At 40.8% G+C, this 12,275-nt stretch overlaps 1 protein-coding gene across 1 annotated transcript; it reads right to left on the reverse strand.

Moving 5' to 3' along the window:
- Nucleotides 1-1,748: 1,748 nt before the first annotated feature.
- Nucleotides 1,749-6,808, reverse strand: LOC141146104 (forkhead activin signal transducer 3-like). Its single transcript, XM_073632857.1, has 4 exons — nt 6,530-6,808; nt 4,875-4,979; nt 4,021-4,642; nt 1,749-1,840 (listed from the first exon to the last, which is right to left on the reverse strand). The coding sequence occupies exons 1-4, from the start codon at nt 6,806-6,808 to the stop codon at nt 1,749-1,751; spliced, it is 1,098 nt and encodes a 365-aa protein (XP_073488958.1).
- Nucleotides 6,809-12,275: the final 5,467 nt, after the last annotated feature.

Genomic DNA, 12,275 nt, shown 5'->3' on the forward strand with positions numbered 1-12,275 from the left:
GGGTGGTGTAGGGCAGGTTGGGGTGATATATGGCAGTTTGGGGTGGTTTATGGCAGTTTGGGGTGGTATAGGGCAGGTTGGGGTGGTATAGGGCAGGTTGGGAAGGTATAGGGCAGGTTGGGGAGGTATAAGGGAGTTTGGGGTGATATAGGGCAGTTTGGGGAGGTATAGGGCAGTTTTGGAAGGTATAGGGCAGTTTGTGGTGGTATAGGGCAGGTTGTCGTGGTATAGGGCAGGTTGGGAGGTATAGGGCAGGTTGGGGAGGTATAGGGCAGTTTGGGAAGGTATAGGGCAGTTTGTGATGGTATAGGGCAGGTTGTGGTGGTATAGGGCAGGTTGGGAGGTATAGGGCAGGTTGGGGAGGTATAGGGCAGTTTGAAGGAACTTACAGCATAGCTGCAGAGATGAAGACACTCGGGGCTGCTGTGTCTTTGCCTCTTCTTCTCCTTCAGCCGCGGGAGTGAATAAGTGTGTGGGAGGAGTGGAGGAGGCTGCCACACCCCCCAGCTCTGCCCCCAACTGCAGCTGAAGGAGATATTGAAGATCCCCGAGGGTTAGCTTCACTGACTGGGGAGTGTTATAGGCAGCCTCCCTCACACGGCTACATGTCCCGCTCTCACCGCTCCGCTGCAGCTCTGCAAGTGCATACAATATAGTGCACTGTGTAGTGGCGGCCCCGGTGTCACCTTTCTGGCAGGTGTCACCCAGTGCGGGCCACACCCAACCTTGCCCCCCCATAGCGATGCCACTGCTCCCATTATCACTAGACATGAGCCGAGGAATTCCAAATACAACCAATACACCCGCAGGAATCTTTATAAAGATGGAAATTGTTATTTCGTTACAAATCTCATATATAAAACATTTGTGTTTTGATGCCTTCTGTCACATTCTCCATAACCTAAAATAAATTAAAAATGGTGCCGGGATGGTGGGAAGTTGGGAACCCTTTATAATGGGGATAGCAAGTGTGTAAAATCTGGAGATACAAGACCCTGTCAGGGCAATTAATTCACCAGCATTAGACATATACTATCAAATCTGAAAAAATAGGGGATTGGCGCTGTTCACTGGTAAAAAATAATAAATAAACTATAAACAGACTCCTAACACAAGGGAAACATTACACCACAATTCTGGGTGAGTGAAATGTGCAACACAGAGAGAGGACAAATACAGTGTTGCCCACTACAAAATGGTGTATATACTAGTGAAGCTGAATGGTGTTAGATGAAAAATAAAATCAAAAAGAGGACTACTAACATATGGTGTGCATAAAAATATTAGTGTTCAAAGAAAATAATGAAAAACATGAAAAAATGAAAAAATGAAAAAGTCCAAGCATCCAAAAAATTCCAAAAAATGCCAAAACATGCCGTGTATATTAAATATATTGTTCAGTGTACATAAAAAGTTCTTGTGCAGCAAGCTAGTGCATCTTCAAATGGTTCCAGGTAAGTCCGTCCCAATATATGTATACTGTCCTGTGTGGAGCCCCCTCTAGTGCCCCCACTCACCGGAGCTCCCAACCCCTGCAGGGGTAATGGGCATGTAGATGTAAATCCGATGATCCAAGCGGTCGGTGTCCCCTTCACCACCTGCTTTCCATTTGTGTCACCAGATCGCTTTCAAAAGGCATCCACCCGGACAAAATACCATGTGCAGGGAGAAGAGAAGAGCCTCATAGTGTGATTCCAAATATGACTTTATTAAGCTCAAGCTTACAACAAACGAAAAAAACAAAAAAACTAAAAGCTAAAATCAAACAGCACTCTGCCGGCTGGCTCCATGTCAGAAGCCGCAGACAGTGCAGTGTTAGCGGCGTACGTTCCACAGCCGACTGCAGTGAAAGACACAAACAGAAGGAAAAAAGGACGTATGCGTACCAAGAGGCCACGCTTTATGCGTTTCGTCATCAAGACATCATCTGAGGTGCGCCTTGATGATGAAACACATAAGGTGTGGCCTCTTTGTACGCATACGTCCTTTTTTCCTTCTGTTTGTGTCTTTCACTTCCGGTTTCAGCAGTCGGCTGTGGAACGCACGCCGCTAACACTGCACTGTCTGCGGCTTCTGATGTGGAGCCAGCCGGCAGAATGCTGTTTGATTTTAGCTTTTCGTTTTTTCGTTTTTTTTGTTTGTTGTAAGCTTGAGCTTAATAAAGTCATATTTGGAATCACACTATGAGGCTCTTCTCTTCTCCCTGCACATGGTATTTTGTCCGGGTGGATGCCTTTTGAAAGCGATCTGGTGACACAAGTGGAAATCAGGTGGTGAAGGGGACACCGACCGCTTGGATCATCGGATTTACATCTACATGCCCATTACCCCTGCATGGGTTGGGCGCTCCGGTGAGTGGGGGCACTAGAGGGGGCTCCACACAGGACAGTATACATATATTGGGACGGACTTACCTGGAACCATTTGAAGATGCACTAGCTTGCTGCACAAGTACTTTTTATGTACACTGAACAATATATTTAATATACACGGCATGTTTTGGCATTTTTTGGAATTTTTTGGATGCTTGGACTTTTTCATTTTTTCATTTTTTCATGTTTTTCATTATTTTCTTTGAACACTAATATTTTTATGCACACCATATGTTAGTAGTCCTCTTTTTGATTTTATTTTTCATCTAACACCATTCAGCTTCACTAGTATATACGCCATTTTGTAGTGGGCAACACTGTGTTTGTCCTCTCTCTAGGGTATAATTCACTTATACCCTTCATTGAATATTTTCTTTGGATCTTGTAAAAAAAATGTTTATACACCTGACTGATCATTCACTTATATTATTGCTTGGAGTTTTATTTATTATTTCATGCATTATTTTATATAATATTTCACCTTAGGCAGATTGCACATTTTGTGACAATTTTTAGCACGTATATTTATTTACAAATACTATATTACACTGTGTTGCACTTTTCACTCACCCAGAATTGTGGTGTAATGTTTCCCTTGTGTTAGGAGTCTGTTTATAGTTTATTTATTATTTTTTACCAGTGAACAGCGCCAATCCCCTATTTTTTCAGATTTTATAGCAATTGGATCACACCTAGATGCTTTCTTTATCTGGGGGGCTGCAGTTTGGTCACAAGCCCGTCCTAAGCGCGGAATACCACTATATATATTAGACAAATACTGAAATGTAACTTTTGGGTGGCCTGACCCTTTAAGAACTATACTATACAGTTGATATATACATTTTTCAGACTATTTTACTAGTTCTTATCTTGATACCCATGGGGAGATAATTAAAACATTGATGCCAAATTTCAGTAAAACAAAAATTTAAATTTATTTCAAGTGAATATAATCAGACAAGATACAAAATGATTGTCATATATACATGTGATTCAATTCCAATGCCTTTGGACTGTATGTCATGTTTGGTGCCACCTCCGCTGGGCCACATGCCAAGTTGAGTGCCAACAAGTGTTAATTTTGGCAGCAAATTTCAGTTTAGTTTTAATCTTAGTCTTTTGACTAAAAGGCCATTTCAGTTTTAGTCGTATTTTAGCCATCTGAATTATTTTAGTCAACTAAAATAGTGTTATTTTAGTCGACTAAATTACCACTGGTGCCAATGTCATCAGGTAAGCATTCAAGTGCAGCTAGTCCTTGGGACAAAAGTGAACGGCCCAAAACCAGCCTTATCTCAGCATCTGGCCAATCAGTAACCGTTGGGTCCACACTCTGGGTACACCCCGACCTGAGATAAATGTCGCCCATATGCACCACCCTGAGATAAATGCTGCCCGTAAGCACCACCCAGAGATAAATGCTGGCCATAAGCACCACCCTGAGATAAATGCTGCCCGTAAGCACCATCCTGAGATAAATGCTGCCCGTAAGCACCACCTTGAGATAAATGCTGACCGTAAGCACCACCCTGAGATAAATGCTGCCCGTAAGCACCACCCTGAGATAAATGCTGCCCGTAAGCACCACCCTGAGATAAAAGCTGCCCGTAAGCACCACCCTGAGATAAATGCTGCCCATAAGCACCACCTTGAGATAATTGCTGCCCATATATGTTTTGAGGTGACATGTAGCTCCCGTGTGGGGGATACATGGGGACGTCAAAGATTGTTGTATTGGGAGGGAAATCTGACAGGGAATTCCTGGCTTCAGAGGGTCTAGGCTGGGGAGACATTTGAGGTATCGCATTGGGAGGGTAGACATCCCTCTGCACCGCACAGGTGGATCTTGAGTATGGGGAAGGCATGTAATTACGTAGAGAGAGTGCAAAGTTGGGATAAAGCTGCAGAGGGTGTATGCTAGGAGGGGCCACCACATTAGGGGCCACGCATTTTGTGTATGATGTTGGAAGGTTCCATAAGATCTCTGGGAAAGTTGAGGCGGGATGTACACTAGGGGGTTGAGTTGGTACTGAGGACTGAGCCTCTGCTTCTGCTCTGACCGCAGTATTTTCTATTGGAGGATGAGGGTTGTGAAAAGCGGAAGGTCTGTAGGGCTTTCCATTCAGGATATAAGGAGCAAGGTCATGAGGGTAGGCTTCCTGGCGGGTGACCGCCGTGTTTTGCAGCTTTGTGGCTTCGGCGGGAATCCGGCTCACATTCACCGTCCAGTAGTTGCCTTTAGCCGTCGGCTTCAATGGATCTTTCAGGATCTGCAAAAGAGGGAGAAGATGTTAGAGGCGTAAACCAGCAAAGCAGATTCACACAATTCTTTTACAGGTCAGAGTAACAAAACCCTGTGACCTATTTATAATGAGCAGAAAAGTCATTTCTCAGAATCTGCACCTATTTTTGAAAATGTTTTTTTTTTTACTTGGCTGCAGTATGTAGAGAGCCTTAGGAGCCCATCACTGCCATCACATCCTAGGAGCAACAAGTCCTTACCTTTCTGAAGCAATCATTGGAGGAGAGGTTATGTCGAATAGAGTCCCTCCAGCCCTGATAATCCCCCTTGAAGAAAGGGAAGAGGATGCTGATCTCATGGAGAATCTGCCAATTAAAAAAAGTATAGTTGTAAGTGAATGAACATGACCGTAAACCAAGATACATAATACATCTTACATTATATAAGTATAACCAGGAGACCTGTACTGAGATACTTAGGAGGACATCACTGTAGACCTCCTGTCCATTTGTGGTATAAGGCTTCCTAAATTAAGCATGTAGAAAGTGATGTCAGGGTATAGACAGAACACTTTGTGCATGCTTGTATTGAATTGGGGAGGCAGCTAGCACTTTCTGAAGTCTGGTGTTGGGAGCCAAATGTATGTATGTATGGGAGAAAGGGACATCAATGTCCTGGGGGGATTTTTGGGTTACCATTGAGATCCCAGCACAAAACTTGGAAGAAAAAGATGACCTGAAGGCAAAACTTTTTTTTGGACATTGTGGATGGAGTGGAGGTTTTTTAATTTTTTTGTGTCCCCATTGAGGAAATTAATCTCTTCCCTTTCCTTCAAGTAAGATGAAACCTCCCCAAAGGGAGGCAAATCCCAAGTTAAACATTTGCCACAGGAACAATTGTCTTCATTGAAAGGCTTCCCCTGTTTTGTTTACAGCCCAATATTTTGGCTTTTCCAATCACTTTCATACTTTGGGGGGTCTCAGGGTAAATCTCCCCAGCTGGGACACAGACAGCAATAAAGACTAAAATAAAATGCAAAAGCACCCCTCTCTATAATATCATTCACTATTACAAAACGTATTTCCACAAAGCACGGGCTAAGCCCAATAAGAGCAATAATAATGAAGGCCTTAGCTGCACTATCCTTACATATATTATTCACATATGTTCAATTTATTATATCAATTGTATCAGATGTATTCTCTAAACACAATATGAAAAAAGCAAAAAAAAGGAAGAAAAAATAAAGTAAAAATATTAAAAAAACACAAATTTGAAAAAAAGCACACAGAAATGAAATTACATAAAACAAAAAATGCAAACAATAAAAATTTAAATAAAAAATCCTTTTTTTCTGAACGTTTATGTGATTCTATTTTTTTCTTAATATTTTCTTTTCGTATTTTGTAAAAAAAAGTTGGTATAATTGAACAGCTGTGAATGATATACATAAGGGCAGCATAAGGCTTATTGCTCCATACAAAAACAACAAAAATCTGACCTACTTCATCAAAAAAAAAGAAAAAAAAAGTTTTGGCTTTCGATCATTTTTTTTATTTAAAAAAATTTGAGGAGGAAAATAAAACATTTTTTTTTCCGTAATTCAGCCTGTAGTCATAAGAGTTTTATATGTTGCAAATATAACAGGCAGCCAGGGGCCTAAATTAAAAATAAAAATATAACTAAACAATAAAACACTGACAATTCACCCAACTTCTTGAACTTCTAATTTTGATAAATATTGGTATAATTTTTTCAGCCTTCATAGGCCTAACAGAAACAAATAATTTTGCGCTGAAAATAAAGAATATCCCTCTGACAAATCCTTTATCTGAGCTAGTCTCAGTGTCACCCCCTCCCTCTGCCCTTAGCTGCCCTAAAGCCCCAGGAAGCCCCATAATGGAAGGTTGGTTACCTGGGACAGTTTGAGCTTCTTCTTGGGGGAAGTCTGGATGACCAGGGCGATCATGGCCAAGTAGGAGTAGGGTGGTTTGGCATAGCGTTGATAATTCTTCTTCTTGCTCTTTTTGCTCTTTTTGCTCTTCTTGCTGAGCTGATCAGTGGTGTCGGGCTTTTTGGGGCCTCCGTTGGCCTCCCCAGGACAGTTCTCTACTTTGGCCAGGATCCTGTCTATGCTGTGTGGCTCAGGGACTTGGTTGTAGAGGGGGTCCCAGGAATGTTGTGGGCAATCCATGGCTTGTCAGGTGTGTTGTGTGTATGGGGGCAGCCAGGTATACATAGTGCTGGGATCCCCACCCTGGGCTTTATAATGTAAATGCACCTGTAATCATAAGAGGCGACACCTCCCTTACTGCAGAGGGCCCCTCACCATCCATTTGAATAAGTTTCTAGGAAGTTTCAGGGCTGAGATGTTGGGGGGCATTGTTATGTATATGTTGTGTTGACTATAAGCTGATGGAGCATATATCGTATGCTTATGAGGTGAATATTACGTTCATATACTAAGATTCTCTTGTATATACAATTTTTATTTTTACCTGTGGATATAGATTTATTTGTATATACTTTTATGTCACATGTATAATTTTGATTTTTTTACTAATTCAAAAATATATTTGTTTTATCTTTTAATTTTCCTACATTTTGCATAAAATTTTAGACACGTTTACCAATCTCAGAATGGCTTTTCTTAGGGTACATCGGGCATAAATAGCTTAATACTGCTTGTTATCCATTAGAACCACTCAAAGTGTCCAAACTTGAATTTGATGGTTTTATTATTCGAAATATTCTTACAACGTTTGGCTGTCAAAATAGTTTTATTTTATGTCTAATTTATTTAAATAACTTTATCCAGTTAACATTTACAAGTACATTGAATTTTAGAAGTTATTTTTTTTATTACACCTAGAAAGATATATTTGCTGAGGGATCTTATCTAAGGAGCACATACTGTGTTAAATTACAACTGCTTTTTTTAGCATAAATTTACTTTTTTTTCTGTTTGTTTATTTCTTAATTGAAATCAGTGTTTTAAATTTGCTGCACGTTGGTGTCCCTGTTATTCCAGATGGTTTTCAGCATTTTTTCCTTAATAGTGGCCATTTTCTAGGCATTCATTCTATTTAGGAGCTTGTAGAAGCAAATTGAAGGGGATTATATTTAATATAAAAAATATAAATACCTATATGATATTATATCTATATAAGCAGAACAATTTTGTTATGTTAAGATGACAGATCTGAGCAATTTGCAGGAAAAAATGTCTTTGATAAAAAACACACTCAGTAGGACTCCATATAACATGGGAGGTCTATAACTGATAATAGAGTTTCAAACATGCATCTCAAAAATGCTTGGGGCAAACATAAATCTATACTAAAAAAATAAAAATATAGATATACTGTAGATATAAATTAAAAAAATGGTGCCGACTTGATGGAGCACTTGGTCTTTTTTTTCTGTCCTCACTCTTCTATGTGTCTGTGTGTCTAGATGTAATATTAAATGGGTAAAAACTTTGAATACATATTAATTGATTATTATTAATAATTAATAATCAATTAATAATGAAGAGTTAATGACTTATTAAATGTTGGTATAATGATTGATGGGGTCAGTACTGAAGCTGCTTTATTGCTCTTGCTGTTTGCAGATTTTTTTTTTACTAGTATGACACCCCAACGAAACTGCTATTCTAAATCTATGATAGACATGCTTAGAAATTATTTTTTTATACTGATGAAAATATGGTGGAAAAAGGATATGGCGCAGGGATGCAAATCTAGAGAATTATATACCCACTAATGTTAAATACATTAGGGGGAGATTTAGGCTGGGTTCACATATATGTGAATTGGATGCGTTTTACACCACATCCAATATGCATGAGTCGGCGTCGCACTGATTTGAACAGAGTGATGGCTGGCAATAGGATGTGACTTGTTATGCGATTTGACCTGTCGCTCTAATGTGAACAGGGGCTGACTGTTGACTGACTCGCTACCTCTTCTGAAAGTCTGTTCCAATCTTTCTAATGCCGCGTACACACGAGCGGACTTTACGGCAGACTTTGCCCGGCGGACGGGATTTCGTCGGACAATTCGATCGTGTGTGGGCTTCAGCGGACTTTGTTTGCTCAAAAGTTGGACGGATTTGAAACATGTTTTAAATCTATTCGTCGAATCGAGTCCGGTCGAAAAGTCTGCTCGTCTTTATGCTAGTTCGATGGATAAAAAGCCACGCTAGGGCAGCTATTGGCTACTGGCTATGAACTTCCTTATTTTAGTCTGGTCGTACGTCATCACGTACGAATTCGACAGACTTTGGTGGATTGTGTGTAGGCAAGTCCGTTCATTCAGAAAGTCCGTCATAAAGTACATCAAAAAGTCCGCCGGGCAAAGTCTGCCATAAAGTCTGACCGTGTGTACGCGGCATAAGATTAGTGTAGAACTTTCTTTCATCTAGTTTTGAGGTCATGTCCCCGTGTTCCTAAACTTGGCTTCATATTGAAAATCCTGCCCTCCTGAACCTTATTCACCCCCTTTATGAGTTTGAAGGTTGCCATATCCATCCTTTCCCTTCTTTCCTCCAGACTGTAAGTTCCTGAAGTCTCTCCTGATATGTTTCATCCCTCAGACCTTTCACCATTTTGTTGTCCATCTCTGGATTCATTCAATCTCATTAATATCTTCTTGCAAGTGAGGTCTCCAGAACAGGACACACCGAGTTTGACTTACTAAAAAAAGACCAAGTCGACCATTGGGTCTGCCAATTTTTATTTTTTTTTCTAAAACTAGTGCCCACAGAATCTGGTGTAACTGTGATAACCAATCAGCTTCCAGGTTGTATTGTCAAAGCTTAATTGAACAAACTAAATGTTTTATCCCTCAGACCTTTCACCATTTTGTTGCCCATCTCTGGACTGAGTTTGACTTACTAAAAAAAGACCAAGTCGTCCATTGGGTCTGCCAATTTTTTTGATTTACTAAAACTGGTGCACACAGAATCTGGTGCAGCTGTGCATGGTAACCAATCAGCTTCAAGGTTGTATTGTCAAAGCTTAATTGAACAATCTGATTATTTTATTGATCAGACCTTTCACCATTTTGTTGTCCATCTCTGGACTTGTTCTATCATATCAATAGCTTCTTGCATGTGAGGTCTCTAGAACTGGACACACCAAGTTTGACTTACTAAAAAAAGACCAAGTCTTCCATTGGGTCTGCCAATTTTTTTGATTTCCTAAAACTAGTGCACACAGAATCTGGTGCGGCTGTGCATGGTAACAAACATGTCATACTTGCCTCCACTGTGCAGCTCGTTTTGCACAGAGTGGCCCCGAATATCCTCTTCTGGGGTCCCCCGGCGGCTCCTCCCCATATCAGATAACCTCCTAGGAGAAGCAGTTTCCTGAGGGGGTTACCTTGTGGGTGCAGTCCCGAGTCCAGCATTTGCATCCACAGACATGAATGTCATACTCGGCCCCTCCCCCTGCATCATTGGATTTGATTGACAGCAGTGGGAGCCAATGGCTGTGCTGCTATCAATCTATCTAATCAAGAGCCAGGACCCCGTGGAGGGAGGGACAGCGCAGATGAAGGGGCTCATGTAAGTAAAATAGGGGGGCTGGGGGAGCCGCTGACTGCCAGGTGTTTTTTCACCTTAATGCATAGGATGCATTAAGGTGAAAAAACACAAAGCTTTACAAGCCCTTTCATTGAACAAACGGAATGTTTTATCCCTCAGACCTTTCACCATTTTGTTGTCCATCTCTGGACTTATTTATTTATTTCATTTATTTCAGGTACTTGTATTGTGCCATCAATTTACACAGCGCTTTACGTATACATTGTACATTCTCATCAGTCCCATCATCATATCAGTGGACTTGTTTTATCACATCAATATCTTCTTGAATGTGAGGTCTCCAGAACTGGACACACCGAGTTTGACTTACTAAGGGCAAACCGGTGTTCACTTTGCAAGGGGTTTTTCCCTTAACTTAGTGAATGTGGTGAAATGCGCTTTACAAAGGAAACCCAACCAGGCAATGAAAATTTAAAAAAAAAACACAGCATTGTTTTCTTGCATATGATTGAATGATGGAAGGCTGCAGAGCTTCACCTCATTTACTAAGCTAAGGTTAAATTCCCTTGCAAAGTCATCGGCCTATTGGCTTTAGTAAACCAAACCCAGTAACTGTAACCAAAACGGCTTTTTAGTAAAAGGGGGAAAAATATGTACTCAAGCTGAATTAAAACCAGAGTATCAAAACTGTTTTTAATTTTTGGACGGAGTGGAAACGGGTTAGAACCAATGTCCATATTTGTTTCTGTCAGTAATAGCAGATTTTCCAAAAACGTAAGCATAAAAAGACAAAACTTTTTAAACATTATTGGATACTGTAGGAAATGGTTAAAATGTCTGCCATTTTTAGATTTCTATTCACTTCCTGTACTATAGACACAATAGGAAATGAGAGGAAATTTCTTCAGAGAAATGGAAATCTATTCTCAAACATGGAAGACCTCCCATGGAATTTTAGGCTGGGTTCACACCATTGTGATGTGGGTCCCTCAATAATGGAGCACAACTCCTTCCATTAACACTAATGATGGGGCGCAATTCCTCCCATTGACACCAATGATGGAGCACAATTCCTCCCATTGACATCAATGATGGGGCACAATTATTTCCATTGACACCTAAGAGAGCGTTGTTTACTCCCACTGGACACCAGAACATTTTTATTCCCAATGGCCCTAGTCCAACCCCCTTCTGTCTGAAGGACAGTAAACCGGCCCTTTGTTTGGAAAGTTTGGAGACCCCCTGTACTAGAGTGGTTGGAGACCGAAGTCATGCTATAGGAGACCATCAGAGACTAGGCAAATGTTGCAAGAGACCACTGGACTTTACTACAGTTATGGAACCCTTTACAAATCAGTGCTCCCTGTACTGACTGCTGGGGGTAAGGGCTGCACTACAAGCATCGGAGGGCCACAGGTTGGACACCAGGGAGTTAGAAGAATCTTATAAAAAATGATATATAGAATGAGTGTCCAACACAGATCTGCCCCTACTCAACATTGCAACAATGTAAATGTCATCAAGTCAATGTGTGTGTATGGAGAGTAATGTTGGTTCCAAATATAATTATTTTTTACTCAAAATTACAATACCAGCTGGGAAATACCAATGTCCAGTATAGAATAGGTTCTTGTATATGTGAGTCCATTCTGTGCTGGATAAATATGGCCTTTAGATTCACTTCTTCTGGTTGGATTAGTAATTTGACAACGAAGATAAACTATCAAAGTGTTTTATGGGAATATTGACCATGAATCTTATAAGACAGTCACGGTTCGTGTCCCCAAAACATCTGACCGTATCATCTTTGTAATATCAACTTTACAGAAAAAAGAAGCAATGTAATATGAGGACCTACCTAATCTATCCAATGGATTTGTATCCAATCAGGCAGGCCCTTACACTACATCATGGGTGCTCAACTGGTGGCCTTCCAGCTGTTGTGGAAGTCCCATGAGGCACTGCAAAGCTGATGCCTACAAGCATGACTCCCAAAGGCAGAGGCATGATGGGCATTATAGTTTAGCAACAGCTGGAGGGCCACAGGTTGAGTACCCATGCACTACATAGTTGTTGGTAGATCTAAAGGAGATTTTACAATCAGATTCCCG

Source organism: Aquarana catesbeiana, linkage group LG05 (genome assembly GCF_042186555.1).
Source record: "Aquarana catesbeiana isolate 2022-GZ linkage group LG05, ASM4218655v1, whole genome shotgun sequence".
NCBI classification, from domain to species: Eukaryota; Metazoa; Chordata; class Amphibia; order Anura; family Ranidae; genus Aquarana; species Aquarana catesbeiana.